Source organism: Heptranchias perlo, unplaced genomic scaffold (genome assembly GCF_035084215.1).
Source record: "Heptranchias perlo isolate sHepPer1 unplaced genomic scaffold, sHepPer1.hap1 HAP1_SCAFFOLD_1303, whole genome shotgun sequence".
NCBI lineage: Eukaryota > Metazoa > Chordata > Chondrichthyes > Hexanchiformes > Hexanchidae > Heptranchias > Heptranchias perlo.
Window position 1 is genome coordinate 1 of NW_027138541.1, and position 27,589 is coordinate 27,589.

The 27,589-nt window shown below is 57.5% G+C and overlaps 1 protein-coding gene across 1 annotated transcript; it reads left to right on the forward strand.

Moving 5' to 3' along the window:
• Window positions 1–404: 404 nt before the first annotated feature.
• Window positions 405–26,752, forward strand: LOC137308421 (FACT complex subunit SPT16-like; the record flags this gene model as incomplete). Its single annotated transcript, XM_067977149.1, is given in 17 exon segments — window positions 405–520; window positions 1,041–1,085; window positions 1,087–1,192; window positions 4,948–5,075; window positions 5,485–5,620; window positions 7,766–7,892; window positions 11,378–11,409; window positions 11,411–11,434; window positions 11,436–11,498; window positions 12,159–12,284; window positions 13,538–13,650; window positions 18,913–18,988; window positions 19,666–19,835; window positions 20,940–21,069; window positions 22,648–22,777; window positions 23,961–24,015; window positions 26,432–26,752. Coding segments are annotated over 17 exon segments (1,719 nt in total), but the record flags the coding sequence as incomplete, so codon positions are not given.
• Window positions 26,753–27,589: the final 837 nt, after the last annotated feature.

A 27,589-nucleotide genomic window follows, 5' to 3' on the forward strand; every position in this document is an offset into this window, starting at 1 on the left:
TGGTTTCATTTATTCACTCTCCCCCTCTCTTCTCTCTCTCTCTCTCACCTTCCTCTCTCTCTCTCTCTCCCTCTCTCTCTCTCTCCTCTCTCCTTCCTCTCTCTCTCTCTCTCCTCTCTCTCTCTCTCACCTTTTCTCTCTCTCTCTCTCTCTCCTTCCTCTCTCTCTCTCTCCCTCTCTCTCTCTCACCTTTTCTCTCTCTCTCTCTCTCTCCTTCCTCTCTCTCTCTCTCTCTCTCACCTTTTCTCTCTCTCTCTCTCTCTCTCTCTCTCTCACCTTTCCTCTCTCTCCTTCCTCTCTCTCTCTCTCTCTCACCTTTCTCTCTCTCTCTCTCTCTCTCTCTCACCTTTTTCTCTCTCTCTCTCTCTCTCTCTCTCTCTCTTCCCCCCCCCCCCACCGTGTAGAACGAGATGACGTCAGAGGAGAAACGCCGGACGCACCAGCGTGAACTCGCTCACCAGCTGAACGAGGAGGCCAAGCGGAGACTGACGGAGAATCGAGGGGAGCAGCAGACCCAGAAGTGAGAGCCCCTCCTGTCTCAGCTACAGTTCAAGGGTCATACAGAGCGGAGTTGGCCAATCCAGCCCCCACCCATCCACAGCAGGAAAGGCCCAGGCTCCGTCCCTGGCCTGTGCTGAATTGAGGGGGCGGGGAGGGGGAGGGGGAGGCTCGAATTCACCTCAGTGACTCCTGGAGGGGGAGTGGATGAAATCCACTGGTGTTCCTCCTGCGGGGGGGGGGGGGGGTGAGGGTAGGATTGTGATGCCCCCTCCCACAGTCGAATAGCGGAGACTCACTGTCCGGGGCACTGATAACGTGCTGGCTGTTCGTTGTGTCCCGTGGCAGGGCGGTTTCAACGACCGCGATCAGGGCAGAGTGAGAGTCGACTCGGTCAGCAGACCACCCACCCACCGCGCCCCCACACCCCTGCCCGGCGCACCGTGGCTGCAGAGTGTGCCGCCCACCCCCTCTCCCTCCCCCCCCCCCCTCTCTTTCTCCCCCGGACTGATTGAACCTGTTGATATTCCCTGCCCCCACAGAGCTCGCAAGTCCCGGGACTCGTACAAGAACCCTCGCAGATGCCCAAGAATCGGACATCCGCGGCATGAAGATCTACATCGACAAGAAGTACGAGACGGTCATCCTGCCCGTGTTTGGCATCGCTACTCCGTTCCACATCGCCACCATCAAGGTACGATCCAGACACCCGGCCAGCCAGCGAGGGTGGGAGGGCGAGCCCTGCCTACAGGGAGGGGAGGGGGGGAGGGAGGGGAGGGGGAGGGGGGAGGGGTCAAGGCTTGCCTCTTTGTGCTAGTCAAATGCCACGTGTTGCCACTTGGTTCGAGCGTCAGCGATGGACCCATATCCCTCCTTAAGGCCGCAATACCTCATCGTTGTTAAGTAAACACGGGTCTCGGGTCAGTCAGAGTTCAATTGTTTCAAACTGTCACGTTCTTCGAGCGGACCGCAGGGTGGCGGAGGCGACCGGCACAGACTCTCCAGTCGCTGCGGCTGGTCCCAAGAAACTAGTCCTTTCTGGTCACCCTCTCCCCCGAACATCAATTAGAAGATGTTCCCGTACTATCAACCTCAGGACAGTCCCTTCTGCACGGTCACCATCCTCTTCAGTACCTCACTCTAAACTCGAACCCAGTCGAGGTCTTCGAGATTATGAGAGGGTTCGATAGGGTAGACGTAGAGAGATGTTCCCACTTGTGGGGGAGACCAGAACTAGGGGGGGTGGCCATAAATATAAGAGAGTCACTAATAAATCCAATGGGGAATTCAGGAGAAACTTCTTTCCCCAGAGAGTGGTGAGAATGTGGAACTCACTCCCACAAGGAGTGGTTGAGGTGAATAGTGGAGATGGATTTAAGGGGAAGCTCGATAAACACATGAGGGAGAAAGGGATAGAAGGAGATGGTGAGAGGGTGAGATGGAGGAGGGAGGGAGGAGGCTCGTGTGGAGCAGAAACACCGGGATAGACCCGATGGGCCGAATGGTGGTCTGTTTCTGTGCTGTAAATTCTGTATAAAGTGTGGAGGAGTCCTCTCTTTCTAGAGAGAGAGCCCCAGCCTGTTCAGCCTTTCCTGATAGTTATAAACCTCTCAGTTCTGGTATCACCCTAGTAAATCTTTTTTGCACCTTCTCCTGTGCCTCGATATCCTTTTATAATATGGAGGCCAGAACTGTGCACAGTGCTCCGAGTGTGGTCTAACCAAGGTATATGGAGACCAGAACTGTGCACAGTGCTCCGAGTGTGGTCTAACCCAGGTATATGGAGACCAGAACTGTGCACAGTGCTCCAAGTGTGGTCTAACCAAGGTATATGGAGACCAGAACTGTGCACAGTGCTCCGAGTGTGGTCTAACCCAGGTATATGGAGACCGGAACTGTGCACAGTGCTCCAAGTGTGGTCTAACCGAGGTATATGGAGACCAGAACTGTGCACAGTGCTCCGAGTGTGGTCTAACATAGGTATATGGAGACCAGAACTGTGCACAGTGCTCCGAGTGTGGTCCAACCGAGGTATATGGAGACCAGAACTGTGCACAGTGCCCCAAGTGTGGTCTAACCCAGGTATATGGAGACCAGAACTGTGCACAGTGCTCCGAGTGTGTCTAACCCAGGTATATGGAGACCGCGAACTGTGCACAGTGCTCCAAGTGTGGTCGAACCAAGGTATATGGAGACCAGGACTGTGCACAGTGCTCCGAGTGTGGTCTAACCAAGGTATATGGAGACCAGAACTGTGCACAGTGCTCCGAGTGTGGTCTAACCAAGGTATATGGAGACCAGAACTGTGCACAGTGCTCCGAGTGTGGTCTAACCAAGGTATATGGAGACCAGAACTGTGCACAGTGCTCCCAGTGTGGTCTAACCGAGGTATATGGAGACCAGAACTGTGCACAGTGCTCCGAGTCTGGTCAAACCCAGGTATATGGAGACCAGAACTGTGCACAGTGCTCCGAGTGTGGTCAAACCCAGGTATATGGAGACCAGAACTGTGCACAGTGCTCCGAGTGTGGTCTAAACCAAGGTATAATGGAGACCGGAACTGTGCACAGTGCTCCGAGTGTGGTCTAACCGAGGTATATGGAGACCAGAACTGTGCACAGTGCTCCGAGTGTGGTCTAACCAAGGTATATGGAGACCAGAACTGTGCACAGTGCTCCGAGTGTGGTCTAACCAAGGTATATGGAGAGTGGAACTGTGCACAGTGCTCCCAGTGTGGTCTAACCAAGGTATATGGAGACCAGACTGTGCACAGTGCTCCGAGTGTGGTCTACCCAGGTATATGGAGACCGGAACTGTGCACAGTGCTCCGAGTGTGGTCTAACCAAGGTATATGGAGACCGGAACTGTGCACAGTGCTCCGAGTGTGGTCTAAACCCAGGTATATGGAGACCAGAACTGTGCACAGTGCTCCAAGTGTGGTCTAACCAAGGTATATGGAGACCAGAACTGTGCACAGTGCTCCGAGTGTGGTCTAACCGAGGTATATGGAGACCAGAACTGTGCACAGTGCTCCGAGTGTGGTCTAACCCAGGTATATGGAGACCGGAACTGTGCACAGTGCTCCGAGTGTGGTCAAACCGAGGTATATGGAGACCAGAACTGTGCACAGTGCTCCGAGTGTGGTCTAACCAAGGTATATGGAGACCAGAACTGTGCACAGTGCTCCGAGTGTGGTCTAACCAAGGTATATGGAGACCGGAACTGTGCACAGTGCTCCGAGTGTGGTCTAACCAAGGTATATGGAGACCAGAACTGTGCACAGTGCTCCGAGTGTGGTCTAACCAAGGTATATGGAGACCAGAACTGTGCACAGTGCTCCGAGTGTGGTCTAACCAAGGTATATGGAGACCAGAACTGTGCACAGTGCTCCGAGTGTGGTCCTAACCAAGGTATATGGAGACCAGAACTGTGCACAGTGCTCCGAGTGTGGTCTAACCGAGGTATATGGAGACCAGAACTGTGCACAGTGCTCCGAGTGTGGTCTAACCCAGGTATATGGAGACCGAAACTGTGCACAGTGCTCCGAGTGTGGTCAAACCGAGGTAATATGGAGACCAGAACTGTGCACAGTGCTCCGAGTGTGGTCTAACCAAGGTATATGGAGACCAGAACTGTGCACAGTGCTGCTAGTGTGGTCTAACCAAGGTATATGGAGACCAGGAACTGTACACAGTGCTCCGAGTGTGGTCTAACCCAGGTATATGGAGACCAGAACTGTGCACAGTGCTCCGAGTGTGGTCTAACCAAGGTATATGGAGACCAGAACTGTGCACAGTGCTCCGAGTGTGGTCTAACCCAGGTATATGGAGACCAGAACTGTGCACAGTGCTCCGAGTGTGGTCTAACCAAGGTATATGGAGACCGGAACTGTGCACAGTGCTCCAAGTGTGGTCTAACCCAGGTATATGGAGACCAGAACTGTGCACAGTGCTCCGAGTGTGGTCTAACCCAGGTATATGGAGACCAGGACTGTGCACAGTGCTCCGAGTGTGGTCTAACCAAGGTATATGGAGACCAGAACTGTGCACAGTGCTCCGAGTGTGGTCTAACCAAGGTATATGGAGACCAGAACTGTGCACAGTGCTCCGAGTGTGGTCTAACCAAGGTATATGGAGACCAGAACTGTGCACAGTGCTCCGAGTGTGGTCTAACCCAGGTATATGGAGACCAGAACTGTGCACAGTGCTCCAAGTGTGGTCTAACCCAGGTATATGGAGACCAGAACTGTGCACAGTGCTCCGAGTGTGGTCTAACCCAGGTATATGGAGACCAGAAATGTGCACAGTGCTCAACGGAAGAATGTTCGCTAGGGATGTGGGACAGTGTGGAGAGTGGGGGGAGTGGGGGGAGGCTGTGGGACCGGACTCTGGGGGGAGGCTCAGTGATATTGGATCACTCCTCACTCTATGTTGTGTTTGCCCTCCCCAGAACATCAGCACGTCGGTGGAGGGAGATTACACCTACCTCCGCATCAACTTCTACTGCCCAGGGAGTGCCCTGGGCCGCAACGAGGGAAACCTGTTCCCCAACCCCGAGGCCACCTTCGTCAAGGAGATGTAAGTGAACCTCGCCCCGCGGCTCCCCCCCCCTCGCCCCGCGGCTCCTCCTCCGCCCCCCCCCTCGCCCCGCGTCTCCTCCTCCGCCCCCCTCGCCCGCGGCTCTTCCTCCGCCCCCCTCGCCCGCGGCTCTTCCTCCGCCCCCCTCGCCCCGCGTCTCCTCCTCCGCCCCCCTCGCCCGCGGCTCTTCCTCCGCCCCCCTCGCCCGCGGCTCCTCCTCCGCCCCCCTCGCCCGCGGCTCCCCCCCCTCGCCCCTCCGCCCCCCCTCGCTGTGTGGGGTTTGAGTTGTTCTCAGGGTGGGGAAGGTGTATCCGGCAGTGGTTGTGGTTTAATCGGCCGGTCCCGATCGGCACTGACCAATTGTACTCATCACCCCCCCTCTCTCTCTCTTTACTCCCTCACCCTGCAGCACCTACCGAGCTTCAAACCTCAAGATACCTGGCGAGCAGATTATCCCAGCCACCAATCTCCAGAACGCTTTCCGCATCATCAAGGAAGTGCAGAAACGTTACAAGACCCGCGAGGCGGAGGAGAAGGAGAAGGAGGTGAGGGACGGAGGGGGCAAGGTCAAGGGGCACAGCGACCCCCTGTCTTTAATATCTAGCGGGGCGAGGGGGGGGGGTCCAACAGCCGTGCTTCTGTCGAGGTTTCCCATTGTAAGATGTGAAGGGGTGGCGCAGTTTCTGAGATCTCACCCACTGTCGGTGGGTCGGTACTGAGGGAGGGCCGCACTGTCGGAGGGTCGGTACTGAGGGAGGGCCGCACTGTCGGAGGGTCGGTACTGAGGGAGGGCCGCACTGACAGAGGGTCAGTGCTGAGGGAGGGCCGCACTGTCGGAGGGTCAGTACTGAGGGAGCGCCGCACTGTCGGAGGGTCAGTGCTGAGGGAGGGCCGCACTGTCGGAGGGTCGGTACTGAGGGAGGGCCGCACTGTCGGAGGGTCGGTACTGAGGGAGGGCCGCACTGACAGAGGGTCAGTGCTGAGGGAGGGCCGCACTGTCGGAGGGTCAGTGCTGAGGGAGCGCCGCACTGACAGAGGGTCAGTGCTGAGGGAGGGCCGCACTGTCGGAGGGTCAGTGCTGAGGGAGGGCCGCACTGTCGGAGGGTCAGTACTGAGGGAGCGCCGCACTGTCGGAGGGTCAGTACTGAGGAGCGCGCCGCACTGTCGGAGGGTCGGTACTGAGGGAGCCCCGCACTGTCGGAGGGTCGGTACTGAGGGAGCGCCGCACTGTCGGAGGGTCGGTACTGAGGGAGCGCTGCACTGTCGGAGGGTCGGTACTGAGGGAGCGCTGCACTGTCGGTGGGTCGGTACTGAGGGAGGGCCGCACTGTCGGAGGGTCGGTACTGAGGGAGCGCCGCACTGTCGGAGGGTCAGTACTGAGGGAGCGCCGCACTGTCGGAGGGTCAGTACTGAGGGAGTGCCGCACTGTCGGAGGGTCAGTGCTGAGGGAGTGCCGCACTGTCGGAGGGTCAGTACTGAGGGAGCGCCGCACTGTCGCAGGGTCAGTACTGAGGGAGTGCTGCACTGTCGGAGGGTCAGTACTGAGGGAGCGCCGCACTGTGGGAGGGTCAGTACTGAGGGAGCGCCGCACTGTCGGAGGGTCAGTACTGAGGGAGCGCCGCACTGTCGGAGAGTCAGTACTGAGGGAGGGCCGCACTGTCGGAGGGTCGGTACTGAGGGAGCGCCGCACTGTCGGAGGGTCAGTACTGAGGGAGCCCCGCACTGTCGGAGGGTCGGTACTGAGGGAGCGCCGCACTGTCGGAGGGTCGGTACTGAGGGAGCGCCGCACTGTCGGAGGGTCGGTACTGAGGGAGCGCTGCACTGTCGGTGGGTCGGTACTGAGGGAGGGCCGCACTGTCGGAGGGTCGGTACTGAGGGAGCGCTGCACTGTCGGAGGGTCGGTACTGAGGGAGCGCCGCACTGTCGGAGGGTCGGTACTGAGGGAGCGCCGCACTGTCGGAGGGTCAGTACTGAGGGAGCGCCGCACTGTCGGAGAGTCAGTACTGAGGGAGCGCCGCACTGTCGGAGGGTCAGTACTGAGGGAGTGCCGCACTGTCGGAGGGTCAGTACTGAGGGAGCGCCGCACTGTCGCAGGGTCAGTACTGAGGGAGCGCCGCACTGTCGGAGGGTCCGTACTGAGGGAGCCCCGCACTGTCGGAGGGTCGGTACTGAGGGAGCGCCGCACTGTCGGAGGGTCGGTACTGAGGGAGCGCTGCACTGTCGGAGGGTCGGTACTGAGGGAGGGCCGCACTGTCGGAGGGTCGGTACTGAGGGAGCGCCGTACTGTCGGAGGGTCGGTACTGAGGGAGCGCCGCACTGTCGGAGGGTCGGTACTGAGGGAGGGCCGCACTGTCGGAGGGTCGGTACTGAGGGAGCGCCGTACTGTCGGAGGGTCGGTACTGAGGGAGCGCCGCACTGTCGGAGGGTCAGTACCGAGGGAGCGCCGCACTGTCGGAGGGTCAGTACCGAGGGAGCGCCGCACTGTCGGAGGGTCGGTACTGAGGGAGCGCCGCACTGTCGGAGGGTCGGTACTGAGGGAGCGCCGCACTGTCGGAGGGTCAGTACTGAGGGTGTCTCTGACCTGCTGCCTCCTGTCTCCCTCCCCCAGTCCTGTGCCGTCCCATAGTGTGGGGGAGAGACGGGATGGGACGGGTCTTGCTCTGTTGGTGACTTATTTTCTCTCTCCCCAGGGCATCGTGAAACAAGACTCTCTGATCATCAACCTGAACAGGAGTAACCCCAAACTCAAGGACCTGTACATCCGGCCCAACATTGCCCAGAAGAGGATGCAGGGCTCGCTGGAGGCTCACGTCAACGGTAGGTCCCCCTCTCCCCAGTTACTGGCTGAATTAATTAATCTGAGCCCCGCACACTCGGACCAGGAAAGTCCCAGGATCTGTCCCGGGCCTGTGCTGAGTTACTGATTCCACCTGGCATGGGACTGAGCCCCATTCAGCCCCTCGAACCTGTTACACAGGAACAGGAGGAGGCCATACATCCCCTCGAGCCTGTTACACAGGAACAGGAGGAGGCCGTTCAGCCCCTCGAGCCTGTTACACAGGAACAGGAGGAGGCCATTCAGCCCCTCAAGCCTGTTACAGGGGAACAGGAGGAGGCCGTTCAGCCCCTCGAGCCCGTTACAGGGGAACAGGAGGAGGCCGTTCAGCCCCTCGAGCCTGTTACACAGGAACAGGAGGAGGCCGTTCAGCCCCTCGAGCCTGTTACACAGGAACAGGAGGAGGCCGTTCAGCCCCTCGAGCCTGTTACACAGGAACAGGAGGAGGCCGTTCAGCCCCTCGAGCCTGTTACACAGGAACAGGAGGAGGCCGTTCAGCCCCTCGAGCCCGTTACAGGGGAACAGGAGGAGGCCGTTCAGCCCCTCGAGCCCGTTGCACAGGAACAGGAGGAGGCCGTTCAGCCTCTCGAGCCTGTTACACAGGAACAGGAGGAGGCCATTCAGCCCCTCGAGCCTGTGCCACCCATCAATCAGATCAGGGCTGTTCTGTATCTTCTCTCCATTTCTCCGCCTTTCCTCCATTTCTCTTAATCCCCTCACCCAACAAAAATCGATCGATCTCAGTCTTGAAACCTCCAATCGACCCCTGGCCTCCACAGCTTTTTTGGGGGAGAGAGTTCCAGATTCCCACTCCCCTTTGTGTGAAGAAACGCCTCCCGACATCACCCCTGAACGGCCCGGCTCTAATTTTAAGGTTCTACCCCCTTGTTCTGGACTTCCCCCCAGCAGAGAAAATAGTTTCTCTCCATCGACCCTATCAAATCCTTTAATCATCTTAAACCCCTCGATTAGATCACCCCTTAATCTTCGACACTCGAGGGAATACAAGCCCGGTCTGTGTAACCTGTCCTCGTAATTTAACCCTTTAAGCCCCTTTAACACTTGCCTCCCAAGTGTACCGAGCGTTGAGGTGCTGTATCGATTTACGGTACTGGTCTCTTTCAGAGGCTGACAGACCCGCAGGGTGATCCCCACTTCTGGCCTTCACATTTCTGGCATTGTCGATTTTTTTTTGTCTGTCTCTGGCTCTCTGTCTCTGTCTGTCTCTCTCTCTATCTCTGGCTGTCTGTCTCTCTCTCTATCTCTGGCTGTCTGTCTCTCTCTCTATCTCTGGCTGTCTGTCTCTCTCTCTATCTCTGGCTGTCTGTCTCTCTCTCTATCTCTGGCTGTCTGTCTCTCTCTCTCTATCTCTGGCTGTCTGTCTCTCTCTATATCTCTGGCTGTCTGTCTCTCTATCTCTGGCTGTCTGTCTCTCTCTCTATCTCTGGCTGTCTGTCTCTCTCTCTCTATCTCTGGCTGTCTGTCTCTCTCTCTATCTCTGGCTGTCTGTCTCTCTCTCTATCTCTGGCTGTCTGTCTCTCTCTCTATCTCTGGCTGTCTGTCTCTCTCTCTATCTCTGGCTGTCTGTCTCTCTCTCTATCTCTGGCTGTCTGTCTCTCTCTCTATCTCTGGCTGTCTGTCTCTCTCTCTATCTCTGGCTGTCTGTCTCTCTCTATCTCTGGCTGTCTGTCTCTCTCTCTATCTCTGGCTGTCTGTCTCTCTCTCTATCTCTGGCTGTCTGTCTCTCTCTCTATCTCTGGCTGTCTGTCTCTCTCTCTATCTCTGGCTGTCTGTCTCTCTCTCTATCTCTGGCTGTCTGTCTCTCTCTCTATCTCTGGCTGTCTGTCTCTCTCTCTATCTCTGGCTGTCTGTCTCTCTCTCTATCTCTGACTGTCTGTCTCTCTCTCTATCTCTGGCTGTCTGTCTCTCTCTCTATCTCTGGCTGTCTGTCTCTCTCTCTATCTCTGGCTGTCTGTCTCTCTCTCTATCTCTGGCTGTCTGTCTCTCTCTCTATCTCTGGCTGTCTGTCTCTCTCTCTATCTCTGGCTGTCTGTCTCTCTCTCTATCTCTGGCTGTCTGTCTCTCTCTCTATCTCTGGCTGTCTGTCTCTCTCTCTATCTCTGGCTGTCTGTCTCTCTCTCTATCTCTGGCTGTCTGTCTCTCGCTGTCTCTCTGGCTGTCTGTCTCTCGCTGTCTCTCTCTCTCTCTGTCTCTCTCTCTATCTCTGGCTGTCTGTCTCTCGCTGTCTCTCTCTCTCTCTCTGTCTCTCTCTCTATCTCTGGCTGTCTGTCTCTCGCTGTCTCTCTCTCTCTCTCTGTCTCTGTCTCTGGCTGTCTCTCTCTGTGTCTCTGTCTCTGTCTCTCTCTCTATCTCTGTCTCTCTGTCTTTATCTCTGTCTCTGGCTGTCTCTCTCTCCCTGTCTCTGGCTGTCTCTCTCTCTATCTGTCTCTGGCTGTCTCTCTCTCTATCTGTCTCTGGCTGTCTCTCTCTATCTCTCTCTGGCTGTCTCTCTCTATCTGTCTCTGGCTGTCTCTCTCTGGCTGTCTCTCTCTGGCTGTCTCTCTCTGGCTGTCTGTCTCTCTCTGTCTCTGGCTGTCTCTCTCTGGCTGTCTGTCTCTGGCTGTCTCTCTCTATCTCTGTCTCTGGCTGTATCTCTCTATCTCTGTCTCTGTCCTCTGTCTCTGTCTCTCTCTATCTGGCTGTCTCTCTCTCTCTGTCTCTGGCTGTCTCTCTCTCTCTGTCTCTGGCTGTCTCTCTCTCTCTGTCTCTGGCTGTCCTCTCTCTGTCTCTGGCTGTCCCTCTCTCTCTCTGTCTCTGGCTGTCCCTCTCTCTCTCTGTCTCTGTCTGTCTCTCTCTATCTCTGTCTCTGTCTGTCTCTCTCTCTCTGTCTCTGGCTGCCTCTCTCTCTCTGTCTCTGGCTGCCTCTCTCTCTCTGTCTCTGGCTGCCTCTCTCTCTCTGTCTCTGGCTGCCTCTCTCTCTCTCTCTCTCTCTCTCTCTCTCTCTCTGTCTCTATCTCTCTCTCTCTCTGTCTCTATCTCTGTCTCTCTCTCTGTCTGTCTCTCTCTCTCTCTCTGTCTCTCTCTCTCTCTCTCTCTCTCTCTGTCTCTCTGTCTCTCTGTCTCTCTCTCTCTCTCTCTCTCTGTCTCTCTCTCTCTCTCTCTGTCTCTCTCTCTCTGTCTCTCTCTCTGTCTCTCTCTCTCTCTCTCTCTCTCTGTCTCTCTCTCTGTCTCTCTCTGTCTCTCTCTCTCTCTCTCTGTCTCTCTCTCTCTGTCTCTCTCTCTCTGTCTGTCTCTCTCTCTCTCTGTCTCCTGTCTCTCTCCTCTCTGTCTCTCTGTCTCTCTCTCTGTCTCTGTCTCTGTCTCTGTCTCTCTCTCTCTCTCTCTCTCTCTCTCTGTCTCTCTCTGTCTCTCTCTGTCTCTCTCTCTCTCTCTCTCTCTCTCTCTCACGGGTCTGTTTTCTCTGCAGGTTTCCGGTTCACGTCAGTCCGAGGGGACAAGGGTCGACATACTGTACAACAACATCAAAACACTCCATCTTCCAGCCCTGCGATGGCGAGATGATCATCGTCTTGCATTTCCACCTCAAGGTGGGTCTAACACGGTGGAGGGGGGGAGAGGGAGAGTTAGTGGCAGGTGACGGGAGCTTCGCAGAGAGAGAGTGAGGGGGGTGTGGAACTGACTCCGGGAAGAGAGAGGGACCTCTGGGATCGCTCAGGAGATTGAACAGGTTGGGTCTACACTCATTGGAGTTTAGAAGAATGAGAGGAGATCTTATTGAAACAGACAAGATTCTGAGGGGACTCGATAGGGTCGATGCTGAGAGGATGTTACCCCTCATGGGGGAATCTAAAACTAGGGGCGTAGCCTCAGAATAAGGGGTCGCCCGTTTAAGACGGAAATGAGGAGGAATTTCTTCTCCCAGAGGGTCATGATCTTTGGAATTCTTTACCCCAAAAAGCTGTGGAGGCCGAGTCATTGAATATATTCAAGGCCGAGTTAGACAAAATTTTGATCAGAAAGGGAGTCAAAGGATTATGGGGAAAGGACTGGAAAGTGAGTTGAGGTAAAAATCAGATCAGCCATGATCTCATTGAATGGTTGTAGCAGGCTCGAGGGGCCGAATGGCCTACTCCTGCTCTCTCTCTCATGGTCTTAGGGCTGGGAGCTGCAGTCTGACCCTCCCTCCCTCTCCGTCTGTCGCGCGTGCTCTGTCTGTTCTCACCTCCCCGTTCCCGTTCCCTCCCCAGAACGCCATCATGTTCGGGAAGAGGAGACACACGGACGTACAGTTCTACACAGAAGTCGGTGAGATCACCACAGATCTGGGCAAACACCAACACATGCACGACCGAGACGACCTGTACGCAGAACAGGTAACGGGAGAGGGGAACCCTGGGATCCATCCGCACACGCCTGGGCATTCGGGGGGGCAGGGGGCGCGCTGGGTATCCTGGGGGGGGGCAGGGGGGCGCGCCGGGTATCCTGGGGGGCAGGGGGCGCGCCGGGTATCCTGGGGGGGCAGGGGGGCGCGCCGGGTATCCTGGGGGGGCAGGGGGTCGCGCCGGGTATCCTGGGGGAGCGGAGGGTTGCGCCGGGTATCCTGGGGGGGCAGGGGGCGCGCCGGGTATCCTGGGGGGGGGGCAGGGGGCGCACCGGGTATCCTGGGGGGGCAGGGGGCCGCCGGTATCCTGGGGGGGCAGGGGGCGCGCCGGGTATCCTGGGGGGGGGGGCAGGGGGGCGGCGCCGGGTATCCTGGGGGAGCGGAGGGTTGCGCCGGGTATCCTGGGGGGGCGGGGGGGCGGGCCGGGTATCCTGGGGGGGGGCGCGCTGGGTATCTTTGGTGGGGGTGGCAGGGGTCGGGCCGGATATCCTGGGGGGGAGCGGGGGGGTCGTGCCGGGTATTCGGGGGGGGGGGCGGGGGGTCGCACCGGGTATTCTGGGGGGCGGGGGCGTGCCGGGTATCCTGGGGGGGGCAGGGGGCGCGCCGGGTATCCTGGGGGGGGCGGGGGGTCGGGCCGGGTATCCTGGGGGGGACGCGGGGGGTCGTGCCGGGTATTCGGGGGGGGGGGGGGGCGGGGGGGTCGCACCGGGTATTCTGGGGGGGCGGGGGTCGGGCCGGGTATCCTGGGGGGGGGGCGCGCTGGGTATCTTTGGGGGGGGGGCAGGGGTCGGGCCGGATATCCTGGGGGAGCGGGGGGTCGTGCCGGGTATCCTGGGGGGGAGCGGGGGGTCGTGCCGGGTACCTGGGGGGGGAGCGGGGGGTCGTGCCGGGTATTCGGGGGGGGGGGGGGGGCGGGGGGTCGCACCGGGTATTCTGGGGGGGCGGGGGGTCGGGCCGGGTATCCTGGGGGGGAGCGGGGGGTCGTGCCGGTATCCTGGGGGGGAGCGGGGGGTCGTGCCGGGTATTCGGGGGGGGGGGGGGGCGGGGGGTCGCACCGGGTATTCTGGGGGGGCGGGGGGTCGGGCCCGGGTATCCTGGGGGGAGCGGGGGGGCCGGGCCGGGTATCCTGGGGGGGAGCGGGGGGCCGGGCCGGGTATCCTGGGGGGGAGCGGGGGGCCGGGCCGGGTTATCCTGGGGGGCGGAGGGGGGTCGCGCAGGATATTCAGGCCCTATTTCTGTTCACAGATGGAACGGGAGATGAGACATAAACTGAAAACCGCTTTCAAGAACTTCATCGAGAAGGTGGAGGCGCTAACAAAAGAAGAGCAGGAATTCGAGGTTCCATTCAGGGACCTCGGGTAAGTGAGACAGACATCTCCCTGAGAGAGGGACTGAGAGACACCAGTCAGTGTACAGATATCTCCCTGAGAGAGAGGGGACTGAGAGACACCAGTCAGTGTACAGATATCTCCCTGAGAGAGAGGGGACTGAGAGACACCAGTCAGTGTACAGATATCTCCCTGAGAGAGAGGACTGAGAGACACCAGTCAGTGTACAGATATCTCCCTGAGAGAGAGGGACTGAGAGACACCAGTCAGTATACAGATATCTCCCTGAGAGAGAGGGACTGAGAGACACCAGTCAGTGTACAGATATCTCCCTGAGAGAGGGGGGACTGAGAGACACCAGTCAGTGTACAGATATCTCCCTGAGAGAGAGGGACTGAGAGACACCAGTCAGTATACAGATATCTCCCTGAGAGAGAGGGGACTGAGAGACACCAGTCAGTGTACAGATATCTCCCTGAGAGAGAGGGGACTGAGAGACACCAGTCAGTGTACAGATATCTCCCTGAGAGAGAGGGGACTGAGAGACACCAGTCAGTGTACAGATATCTCCCTGAGAGAGAGGGACTGAGAGACACCAGTCAGTGTACAGATATCTCCCTGAGAGAGAGGGGACTGAGAGACACCAGTCAGTGTACAGATATCTCCCTGAGAGAGAGGGACTGAGAGACACCAGTCAGTGTACAGATATCTCCCTGAGAGAGAGGGACTGAGAGACACCAGTCAGTGTACAGATATCTCCCTGAGAGAGAGGGACTGAGAGACACCAGTCAGTGTACAGATATCTCCCTGAGAGAGAGAGGACTGAGAGACACCAGTCAGTGTACAGATATCTCCCTGAGAGAGAGGGGACTGAGAGACACCAGTCAGTGTACAGATATCTCCCTGAGAGAGAGGGACTGAGAGACACCAGTCAGTGTACAGATATCTCCCTGAGAGAGAGGGACTGAGAGACACCAGTCAGTATACAGATATCTCCCTGAGAGAGAGGGGACTGAGAGACACCAGTCAGTGTACAGATATCTCCCTGAGAGAGAGGGGACTGAGAGACACCAGTCAGTGTACAGATATCTCCCTGAGAGAGAGGGGACTGAGAGACACCAGTCAGTGTACAGATATCTCCCTGAGAGAGAGGGACTGAGAGACACCAGTCAGTGTACAGATATCTCCCTGAGAGAGAGGGACTGAGAGACACCAGTCAGTGTACAGATATCTCCCTGAGAGAGAGGGACTGAGAGACACCAGTCAGTGTACAGATATCTCCCTGAGAGAGAGGGACTGAGAGACACCAGTCAGTGTACAGATATCTCCCTGAGAGAGAGGGACTGAGAGACACCAGTCAGTGTACAGATATCTCCCTGAGAGAGAGGGACTGAGAGACACCAGTCAGTGTACAGATATCTCCCTGAGAGAGAGGGACTGAGAGACACCAGTCAGTGTACAGATATCACCCTGAGAGAGGGGGGACTGAGAGACACCAGTCAGTGTACAGATATCTCCCTGAGAGAGAGGGACTGAGAGACACCAGTCAGTATACAGATATCTCCCTGAGAGAGAGGGGACTGAGAGACACCAGTCAGTGTACAGATATCTCCCTGAGAGAGAGGGGACTGAGAGACACCAGTCAGTGTACAGATATCTCCCTGAGAGAGAGGGGACTGAGAGACACCAGTCAGTGTACAGATATCTCCCTGAGAGAGAGGGACTGAGAGACACCAGTCAGTGTACAGATATCTCCCTGAGAGAGAGGGGACTGAGAGACACCAGTCAGTGTACAGATATCTCCCTGAGAGAGAGGGACTGAGAGACACCAGTCAGTGTACAGATATCTCCCTGAGAGAGAGGGACTGAGAGACACCAGTCAGTGTACAGATATCTCCCTGAGAGAGAGGGACTGAGAGACACCAGTCAGTGTACAGATATCTCCCTGAGAGAGAGGGACTGAGAGACACCAGTCAGTGTACAGATATCTCCCTGAGAGAGAGGGACTGAGAGACACCAGTCAGTGTACAGATATCACCCTGAGAGAGGGGGGACTGAGAGACACCAGTCAGTGTACAGATATCTCCCTGAGAGAGAGGGACTGAGAGACACCAGTCAGTGTACAGATATCTCCCTGAGAGAGAGGGACTGAGAGACACCAGTCAGTGTACAGATATCTCCCTGAGAGAGAGGGGACTGAGAGACACCAGTCAGTGTACAGATATCTCCCTGAGAGAGAGGGACTGAGAGACACCAGTCAGTGTACAGATATCTCCCTGAGAGAGAGGGACTGAGAGACACCAGTCAGTGTACAGATATCTCCCTGAGAGAGAGGGACTGAGAGACACCAGTCAGTGTACAGATATCTCCCTGAGAGAGAGGGACTGAGAGACACCAGTCAGTGTACAGATATCTCCCTGAGAGAGAGGGACTGAGAGACACCAGTCAGTGTACAGATATCACCCTGAGAGAGGGGGGACTGAGAGACACCAGTCAGTGTACAGATATCTCCCTGAGAGAGAGGGACTGAGAGACACCAGTCAGTGTACAGATATCTCCCTGAGAGAGAGGGGACTGAGAGACACCAGTCAGTGTACAGATATCTCCCTGAGAGAGAGGGACTGAGAGACACCAGTCAGTGTACAGATATCTCCCTGAGAGAGAGGGACTGAGAGACACCAGTCAGTGTACAGATATCTCCCTGAGAGAGAGGGACTGAGAGACACCAGTCAGTGTACAGATATCACCCTGAGAGAGAGGGACTGAGAGACACCAGTCAGTGTACAGATATCTCCCTGAGAGAGAGGGGACTGAGAGACACCAGTCAGTGTACAGATATCTCCCTGAGAGAGAGGGACTGAGAGACACCAGTCAGTGTACAGATATCTCCCTGAGAGAGAGGGGACTGAGAGACACCAGTCAGTGTACAGATATCTCCCTGAGAGAGAGGGACTGAGAGACACCAGTCAGTGTACAGATATCACCCTGAGAGAGAGGGACTGAGAGACACCAGTCAGTGTACAGATATCTCCCTGAGAGAGAGGGACTGAGAGACACCAGTCAGTGTACAGATATCTCCCTGAGAGAGAGAGAGGACTGAGACACACCAGTCAGTGTACAGATATCTCCCTGAGAGAGAGGGGACTGAGAGACACCAGTCAGTGTACAGATATCTCCCTGAGAGAGGGACTGAGAGACACCGGTCAGTGTACAGATATCTCCCTGAGAGAGAGGGACTGAGAGACACCAGTCAGTGCACAGATATCTCCCTGAGAGAGAGGGACTGAGAGACACCAGTCAGTGTACAGATATCTCCCTGAGAGAGGGGACTGAGAGACACCAGTCAGTGTACAGATATCTCCCTGAGAGAGAGGGACTGAGAGACACCAGTCAGTGAAAAGATATCTCCCTGAGAGAGAGGGACTGAGAGACACCAGTCAGTGTACAGATATCTCCCTGAGAGAGAGGGACTGAGAGACACCAGTCAATGTACAGATATCTCCCTGAGAGAGAGGGACTGAGAGACACCAGTCAGTGTACAGATATCACCCTGAGAGAGGGACTGAGAGACACCAGTCAGTGTACAGATATCTCCCTGAGAGAGAGGGACTGAGAGACACCAGTCAGTGCACAGATATCTCCCTGAGAGAGAGGGACTGAGAGACACCAGTCAGTGTACAGATATCTCCCTGAGAGAGAGGGGACTGAGAGACACCAGTCAGTGTACAGATATCTCCCTGAGAGAGAGGGACTGAGAGACACCAGTCAGTGTACAGATATCACCCTGAGAGAGAGGGACTGAGAGACACCAGTCAGTGTACAGATATCTCCCTGAGAGAGAGGGACTGAGAGACACCAGTCAGTGTACAGATATCTCCCTGAGAGAGAGAGAGGACTGAGACACACCAGTCAGTGTACAGATATCTCCCTGAGAGAGAGGGACTGAGAGACACCAGTCAGTGTACAGATATCTCCCTGAGAGAGAGGGACTGAGAGACACCAGTCAGTGTACAGATATCTCCCTGAGAGAGAGGGACTGAGGGCTTCCAGGTGTAAATTGAACCTCATGGTGCAATTCTATGTTAAGGTTTGCTGATCGTCTCTGTCTCTGACTCACACGCTCTCTCTGTCTGTCTGTCTCTGTTTCATGCTCTCTCTCTTTCTCTCACTCTCTCACTCTCTGTCTCTCTCTCTCACACTCTGTCTGTCTGTCTCTCTCTCTCTCACACTCTGTCTGTCTGTCTCTCTCTCACAGAACTAGCTGCGCCTCTAGCCAAGCTGTTCCAGTACAGCTACAACACTGGCATCTACCCGACAATGTGGAAAATTGCCCAGGTATGTCCTGTCCACAAAAAGCAGGACAAATCCAATCCGGCCAATTACCGCCCCATCAGTCTACTCTCAATCATCAGCAAAGTGATGGAAGGTGTCGTCGACAGTGCTATCAAGCGGCACTTACTCACCAATAACCTGCTCACCGATGCTCAGTTTGGGTTCCGCCAGGACCACTCGGCACCAGAGCTCATTACAGCCTTGGTCCAAACATGGACAAAAGAGCTGAATTCCAGAGGTGAGGTGAGAGTGACTGCCCTTGATATCAAGGCAGCATTTGACCGAGTGTGGCACCAAGGAGCCCTAGCAAAATTGAAGTCAACGGGAATCAGGGGGAAAACTCTCCAGTGGCTGGAGTCATACCTAGCACAAAGGAAGATGGTAGTGGTTGTTGGAGGCCAATCATCTCAGCCCCAGGACATTGCTGCAGGAGTTCCTCAGGGCAGTGTCCTCGGCCCAACCATCTTCAGCTGCTTCATCAATGACCTTCCCTCCATCATAAGGTCAGAAATGGGGATGTTCGCTGATGATTGCACAGTGTTCAGTTCCATTCGCAACCCCTCAAATAATGAAGCAGTCCGAGCCTGCATGCAGCAAAACCTGGACAACATCCAGGCTTGGGCTCATAAGTGGCAAGTAAAATTCCCACCAGATCAGTGCCAGACAATGACCATCTCCAACAAGAGAGAGTCTCGAGGGCAATTAGGGATGGGCAATAAATGCCGGCCTCGCCAGCGACGCCCACATCCCATGTCTGTCTCTGTCTGTCTGTCTCTCTCTCTCACACGCTCTCTCTGTCTGTCTGTGTCTCTCTCTCTCTCTCTCACACGCTCTCTCTGTCTGTCTGTGTGTCTCTCTCTCTCTCTCTCTCTCTCTCTCTCACACGCTCTCTCTGTCTGTGTCTCTCTCTCTCTCTCTCACACTCTCACACGCTCTCTCTCTGTCTGTGTCTCCCCCCAGGTTTAACGGAGCTCCCTACAGAAGTACCTGTATGCTTCAGCCAACTAGCAGCTCGCTGGTCAACGTAACTGAATGGGTGAGTTGAGGGCTGGTGTGTTTGGGGAGCGGGGGCTGGCGTGTGTGTGTTTGGGGAGCGGGGGCTGGCGTGTGTTTGGGGAGCGGGGGCTGGCGTGTGTTTGGGGAGCGGGGGCTGGCGTGTGTGTGTTTGGGGAGCGGGGGCTGGCGTGTGTGTGTTTGGGGAGCGGGGGCTGGCGTGTGTTTGGGGAGCGGGGGCTGGCGTGTGTGTGTTTGGGGAGCGGGGGCTGGCGTGTGTGTGTTTGGGGAGCGGGGGCTGGCGTGTGTGTGTTTGGGGAGCGGGGGCTGGCGTGTGTGTGTTTGGGGAGCGGGGGCTGGCGTGTGTGTGTTTGGGGAGCGGGGGCTGTGATCGATCAGTTGAAGGGCCCTTTCCTTCTGGGCTCTCCCACCCACACGCCCACCTCCTCCTCCTGAAGGCTCCCTCTCAGGCTGAGGTCTGGGATCCATCGTTGCTGCGACTCCCCCGGCCCGGTACCTCGTCCCATGGGTTCGGTGAGCCGCGGGGGGGATATTCGACCGTGGGGGGAAGGCTCAATCCGATCCTCACCCGACACGCTCGGAGTCACTGGATCAGCGAACGCGGATTGCAGCCTGGGCCTTGCCTGCGGAGGAGGCCCGGGGTGAGGGAGTATCGATAACTGGGCCTGCGGGCAGTGACCTCTCTCCCCTCCGTTACAGCCTCCGTTCGTGGTGACCTTGGACGAGGTGGAACTGGTCCATTTTGAGAGGGTGCAGTTCCACCTGAAGAACTTTGACATGGTGATTGTCTACAAGGACTACAGCAAGAAAGTGACCATGATTAACGCCATCCCAGTCGCCTCACTCGACCCCATCAAGGAATGGCTGAAGTGGGTAGAAAGTGGGCCAGGAACTCGAGGGGGAGCCGTGGCTCACCCGGGCGGTGGGGGCGCACGCTCTGGGGCGGGGCGCGGGGACAGGGCGAGCGCTTGGGCTGGGGCGGGGACAGGGCGGGCGGGGACCGGGGGCGCACGCTCTGGGGCGGGGCGCGGGGACAGGGCGCGCACTCGGGGGGCGGGGACAGGGCGGGCACGGGGCGGGGACCGGGGGCGCGTGCTCTGGCGGGGACCGGGGGGCGCGCGCTCTGGCGGGGGCGGGGACCGGGGGCGCGCGCTCTGGCGGGGGCGGGCACCGGGGGCGGGGACCGGGGGCGCGCGCTCTGGCGGGGGCGGGGACCGGGGGGCTGCGCGCTCTGGCGGGGGCGGGGACCGGGGGCGCGCGCTCTGGCGGGGGCGGGGACCGGGGGCGCGCGCTCTGGCGGGGGCGGGGACCGGGGGCGCGCGCTCTGGCGGGGGCGGGGACCGGGGGCGCGCGCTCTGGCGGGGGCGGGGGACCGGGGGGCGCGCGCTCTGGCGGGGGCGGGGACCGGGGGCGCGCGCTCTGGCGGGGGCGGGGACCGGGGGCGCGCGCTCTGGCGGGGGCGGGGACCGGGGGCGCGCGCTCTGGCGGGGGCGGGGACCGGGGGCGCGCGCTCTGGCGGGGGCGGGGACCGGGGGCGCGCGCTCGGGCGGGGGCCGGGGCGCGCGCTCGGGCGGGGGCCGGGAGCGCGCGCTCGGGCGGGGGCCGGGGGCGCGCGCTCTGGCGGGGGCCGGGACCGGGAGCGCGCGCTCTGGCGGGGGCGGGGACCGGGGGCGCGCGCTCTGGCGGGGGCGGGGACCGGGGGCGCGCGCTCTGGCGGGGGCCGGGACCGGGGGGCGCGCGCTCTGGCGGGGGCGGGGACCGGGGGGCGCGCGCTCTGGCGGGGGCGGGGACCGGGAGCGCGCTCGGGCGGGGGCCGGGGGCGCGCGCTCTGGCGGGGACCGGGGCCGCGTGCTCGGGCGGGGACCGGGAGCGCGCTCTGGCGGGGGCCGGGACCGGGAGCGCGCTCTGGCGGGGGCCGGGACCGGTCACACTCGGGGACGGGGACTCACACCTTCTCCTGCTCTGTCCCACAGCTCCTGTGATCTGAAGTATACAGAAGGTGTACAGTCGCTGAACTGGACCAAGATCATGAAAACCATTGTGGACGATCCCGAGGGATTCTTTGAGCAGGGAGGCTGGTCGTTCCTGGAGCCCGAGGGTGATGTACGTGGAGAGAGGGGGGGTGGTGAAGTGAGGGGTGGGGGGCCGGGCTGCCATTCCTGGCCCCCATTTCTAGTTCTTTCGTCTGGGAGCTGTCTCAGGGCTCGGCCACCTCTGGTGTCGACAGAATCTGGACACTGTTTACTGCCCAGGTTAATAAGGCCATAAAAAAGGCAAGTCGAGCACAGGGGCTCATTTCCCGAGGGATAGAATTGAAAAGCGGAGAAGTTCTGTTAAACTTGTACAGAACCTGGGTAAGACCACACTCGGAGCACTGTGCACAGTTTTCTCTGGAAAAGAGAAGACTGAGGGGTGACCTGATGGAGGTCTTTAAGATTATGAGAGGGTTCGATAGGGTAGACGTAGAGAAGATGTTTCCACTTGTGGGGGAGACCAGAACTAGGGGGGGGGCCATAAATATAAGATAGTCACTAATAAATCCAATGGGGAATTCAGGAGAAACTTCTTTCCCCAGAGAGTGGTGAGAATGTGGAACTCACTCCCACAAGGAGTGGTTGAGGTGAATAGTGGAGATGGATTTAAGGGGAAGCTCGATAAACACATGAGGGAGAAAGGGATAGAAGGAGATGGTGAGAGGGTGAGATGGAGTAGGGAGGGAGGAGGCTCGTGTGGAGCATAAACACCGGGATAGACCCGATGGGCCGAATGGCCTGTTTCTGTGCTGTACATTCAATGTATTAGTTGACTATTCCAATACTCTCCTGGCCGGCCTCCCATCTCCCGCCCTCTGTAAACTCCAGCTCATCCAAAACTCTGCCCTCCCTCCGTATCCTAACTCGCACCGAGTCCCGTTCACCCCTCACCCCCTGTGCTCACTGACCTACATTGGCTCCCGGTCCGGGAACGCCTCCATTTTAAAATTCTCCCCATCCTTGTTTTCAAATCCCTCCATGGCCCTCGCCCTCCTCCCTATCTCTGTAACCTCTTCCAGGCCCTAAGACCCTCCGAGATCTCTGCGCTCCTCCAATTCTGGCCTCTTGTCCATCCCCCCGATTCCCATCGCTCCACCATTGGCGGCCGTGCCTTCAGCTGCCCGGGGCCCTGAGCTCTGGAATTCCCTCCCTAAACCTCTCCCCCTTTCTCTCCTCCTTTAAGACGCTCCTTAAAACCTCCCTCTTTGACTAGGTCACCTGTCCTAATCTCTCCTCGTGGCTCGTTGTTAATCTTTGTCTGATTTACGCTCCTGTGAAGAGCCTTGGGATGTTTTACAGACGCTTCATGAATGAGGGGAGTCAGTGTTGGCCGTTTCCCGGAGGTGAGGGGGTCCAGGTCCCATGGGCACCTCCCTGTACCTCACCCGAAGGAGACCCCCTTCTCCAAGCGTGAGCCCCAGACAGCAAGTATCAGCGGGGTATTCGCCCATGGGGGGAATCACATGCCCTGGCTGGCAGCAGTAAGTTCTGCACAGGCCGGGAATGGGGCCTGGGCCTTTACTGCTCTGAGTGGGTGGGGATCAGTCCCACACGCTAGGGCTGTAAGATCAGCTAACACTCGCGAGCTGGAGACAGAGCACACACACACACTCACACCCACCTGCCCTTTCCCTCCTTATGTTCCCAGGACAGCGAGTCAGAGGCTAAGGACTCGGCCTCAGAGCTGGAGGACGAAACTTTCAATCCCTCGGACGATGACGAGGAGGAGGTCGATGAGGACAGTGACGAAGATTACTCATCTGAGACGGAGGAGTCTGGTGAGCGGGTGGGGGGTGAGGGCAGTACTGAGGGAGGGCCGCACTGTCGGAGGGTCGGTGCCGAGGGAGGGCCGCACTGTCGGAGGGTCAGTGCTGAGGGAGGGCCACACTGTCGGAGGGTCAGTGCCGAGGGAGGGCCGCACTGTCGGAGGGTCAGTACTGAGGGAGGGTCGCACTGTCGGAGTGTCGGTGCTGAGGGAGCGCCGCACTGTCGGAGGGTCGGTGCTGAGGGAGCGCCGCACTGTCGGAGGGTCAGTGCCGAGGGAGGGCCGCACTGTCGGAGGGTCAGTACTGAGGGAGGGTCGCACTGTCGGAGGGTCGGTGCTGAGGGAGCGCCGCACTGTCGGAGGGTCAGTACTGAGGGAGGGCCGCACTGTCGGAGGGTCAGTACTGAGGGAGCGCCGCACTGTCGGAGGGTCGGTGCTGAGGGAGCGCCGCACTGTCGGAGGGTCGGTACTGAGGGAGGGTCGCACTGTCGGAGGGTCAGTGCCGAGGGAGGGCCGCACTGTCGGAGGGTCGGTACTGAGGGAGGGTCGCACTGTCGGAGGGTCGGTTCCGAGGGAGCGCCGCACTGTCGGAGGGTCGGTACGGAGGGAGCGCCGCACTGTCGGAGGGTCGGTACCGAGGGAGGGCCGCACTGTCGGAGGGTCGGTACCGAGGGAGCGCCGCACTGTCGGAGGGTCGGTGCCGAGGGAGGGCCGCACTGTCGGAGGGTCGGTGCCGAGGGAGGGCCGCACTGTCGGAGGGTCGGTGCCGAGGGAGGGCCGCACTGTCGAAGGGTCGGTACCGAGGGAGGGCCACACTGTCGGAGGGTCAGTACCGAGGGAGCGCCGCACTGTCGGAGGGTCGGTACTGAGGGAGTGTCGGAGGGTCGGTACTGAGGGAGGGCACTCTGTCGGAGGGTCAGTACTGAGGGAGTGTCGGAGGGTCGGTGCCGAGGGAGCGCTGGTTGAATATATCGACTGGACTCGTGCTGGAGACACCAGAGGATGTCCTGGGCTCTGGACCCCCCACCCCAGCACGAGGAGGGAGGGGGGGCCAGTGCTCGTTGCTTCATACGTTCCCCGTTCTCTTTTTTTTCCCCCACCCCCCCTCGGATCTGACGCGGAGCTCCACGCCCGTATGGCGGAGATGTCTGTATACCTGGGGGGAATCTAATCTCGCTGTCTCTCTCAACCTTCAGCTAGTGAAGAGTCCCTGGGCAGTGAGGAGGAGAGCGGTAAAGATTGGGATGAACTGCCCATCATCAGCTGATTTATTTCATTGCTCTTCTATAATCTGAAGGTGGCAGGGCAGGTTAAGAAGGCCGGTTTTTAACAAAGCATACGGGATCCTGGGCTTTATAAATAGAGGCATAGAGTACAAAAGTATGGAAGTCATGATGAACCTTTATAAAACACTGGTTCGACCACAACTGGAGTATTGTGTCCAGTTCTGGGCCCCACACTTTAGGAAAGATGTGAAGGCCTTAGAGAGGGTGCAGAGGAGATTTACTGGAATGGTCCCAGGGATGAGGGACTTCAGTGATAGAATCATAGAAGAATCATAGAAGTTACAACAAGGAAACAGGCCCTTCGGCCCAACATGTTCATGTCGCCCAGTTTATACCACTAAGCTAGTCCCAATTGCCTGCACTTGGCCCATATCCCTCGATACCCATCTTACCCATGTAACTGTCCAAATGCTTTTTAAAAGACAAAATTGTACCCGCCTCTACTACTGCCTCTGGCAGCTCGTTCCAGACACTCACCACCCTTTGAGTGAAAAAATTGCCCCTCTGGATCCTTTTGTATCTCTCCCCTCTCACCTTAAATCTATGCCCCCTCGTTATAGACTCCCCTACCTTTGGGAAAAGATTTTGACTATCGACCTTATCTATGCCCCTCATTATTTTATAGACTTCTATAAGATCACCCCTTAACCTCCTACTCTCCAGGGAAAAAAGTCCCAGTCTGTCTAACCTCTCCCTGTAAGTCAAACCAGCAAGTCCCGGTAGCATCCTAGTAAATCTTTTCTGCACTCTTTCTAGTTTAATAATATCCTTTCTATAATAGGGTGACCAGAACTGTACACAGTACTCCAAGTGTGGCCTCACCAATGCCCTGTACAACTTCAACAAGACATCCCAACTCCTGCATTCAATGTTCTGACCAATGAAACCAAGCATGCTGAATGCCTTCTTCACCACCCTATCCACCTGTGACTCCACTTTCAAGGAGCTATGAATCTGTACTCCCAGATCTCTTTGTTCTATAACTCTCCCCAACGCCCTACCATTAACGGAGTAGGTCCTGGCCCGATTCGATCTACCAAAATGCATCACCTCACATTTATCTAAATTAAACTCCATCTGCCATTCATCGGCCCACTGGCCCAATTTATCAAGATCCCGTTGCAATCCTAGATAACCTTCTTCACTGTCCACAATGCCACCAATCTTGGTGTCATCTGCAAACTTACTAACCATGCCTCCTAAATTCTCATCCAAATCATTAATATAAATAACAAATAACAGCGGACCCAGCACCGATCCCTGAGGCACACCGCTGGACACAGGCATCCAGTTTGAAAAACAACCCTCCACAACCACCCTCTGTCTTCTGTCGTCAATCCAATTTTGTATCCAATTGGCTACCTCACCTTGGATCCCGTGAGATTTAACCTTATGTAACAACCTACCATGCGGTACCTTGTCAAAGGCTTTGCTGAAGTCCATGTAGACCACGTCTACTGCACAGCCCTCATCTATCTTCTTGGTTACCCCTTCAAAAAACTCAATCAAATTCGTGAGACATGATTTTCCTCTCACAAAACCATGCTGACTGTTCCTAATCAGTCCCTGCCTCTCCAAATGCCTGTAGATCCTGTCCCTCAGAATATCCTCTAACAACTTACCCACTACAGATGTCAGGCTCACTGGTCTGTAGTTCCCAGGCTTTTCCCTGCCGCCCTTCTTAAACAAAGGCACAACATTTGCTACCCTCCAATCTTCAGGCACCTCACCTGTAGCGGTGGATGATTCAAATATCTCTGCTAGGGGACCCGCAATTTCCTCCCTAACCTCCCATAACGTCCTGGGATACATTTCATCAGGTCCCGGAGATTTATCTACCTTGATGCGCGTTAAGACTTCCAGCACCTCCCTCTCTAATATGTGGAGAGACTGGAGAAGCTGGGATTGTTCTCCTCAGAGCAGAGAAGGTTAAGGGGAGATTTGATCGAGGGGTTCAAAATCAGGAAGGGTTTTGAGAGAGTAAATAAGGAGAAACTGTTTCCAGGGGGCAGGAGGTCGGGAACCAGAGGACACGGATTTAAGGTGATCGGGGAAAGAGCCAGAGGGGGAGATGAGGAGAATGTTTTTTTACAGCGAGTTGTGATGATCTGGAATTCACTGCCTGAAAGGGGAGTGGGAACAGATTCAATAATAACTTTCAAAAGGGGAATCGGAGAAATACTGGAAGGGGAAAGATTTACAGGGAGACGGGGAAAGAGCAGGGGGAGTGGGACTGATTGGATAGATCTTTCAAAGAGCCAGCACAGGCTCGATGGGCTGAATGGCCTCTTGTGCTGTAAGATTCTACAAATTGGGATAATTCTTTACAGAAGTCTCTGGGTTCTGGGACAGACTGGTTGAAACTGTGCTTTCCTCACCAGCCCTCTTCTTCCTGTTGCCCTCCCTCCTTCTCTCCCTGTAGCCGACCGTGAATACCACGAGGAAGAGGAAGATCCCAGGAGCCGCAAGAGGAAAGGACCAGTCATCAGCAGCATTGGCAGTAAGAAGAAGAGGCGGAAGTGAGAGAGACCGAGCCAGCCAGCGAACTCTGTCTCCCAGCCATTCCTGCCGTTTTACAGCAACCCTCAAACTCTCTGATGTTTTTTTTTTGTTCCCGTTTTCTCCTCTTCCTCCGATTCGCCTCCTTGTCTATTTTTGTTCATATTTCACGGACCAACTTCAAATGTAATGATTTCTGGAAATGCGTCGGGTTTTTCTCCTCTCCCTCACCGTCTCTCTGCAAGTTTCAACCAGAGCTGAATTCACCACCACCTGGACATTCGTATCATGTACAGCGTCTGGTTCACAGTGTGTGTGATCCCCATCTCCCCCCGCGTGTGCGTGTGCATGTGATCCCGATCCCCCCCCCCCCCCCCCCCCGCGTGTGTGTGATCCCGATCCCGCGTGTGTGTGTGTGTGATCCAGATCCCGCGTGTGCGTGTGATCCCGGTCCCCCGCGTGTGCGTGTGATCCCGGTCCCCCGCGTGTGCGTGTGATCCCGGTTCCCCGCGTGTGCGTGTGATCCCGATCCCGTGCGTGTGATCCCGATCCCGTGCGTGTGCGTGAGATCCCGATCCCCCGCGTGTGCGTGAGATCCCGATCCCCCGCGTGTGCGTGAGATCCCGATCCCCCGCGTGTGCGTGAGATCCCGATCCCCCGCGTGTGCGTGAGATCCCGATCCCCCGCGTGTGCGTGAGATCCCGATCCCCCGCGTGTGCGTGAGATCCCGATCCCCCGCGTGTGCGTGTGATCCCGATCCCCCGCGTGTGCGTCCGATCCCCCGCGTGTGCGTGCGTGTGATCGTGTGAGAGATCCCGATCCCCCCGCGTGTGCATGTGAGATCCCCGATCCCGTGTGCGAGATCCCCTCTTCCTTTTTCACCCCTTCCCCTGTTGGGAGATGGCGGGGGAGGAGGGTGGGTATTTGGGGGGTGGGAGGGATGTTGATTCACTGTCTGTACCTGGCGGGGTGGCCCGTGTACGGGCTGAGAGTTGGGGGTCACCGCCTGTCCCTGTGATCGGGGGGGGGGGGGGCGGGGT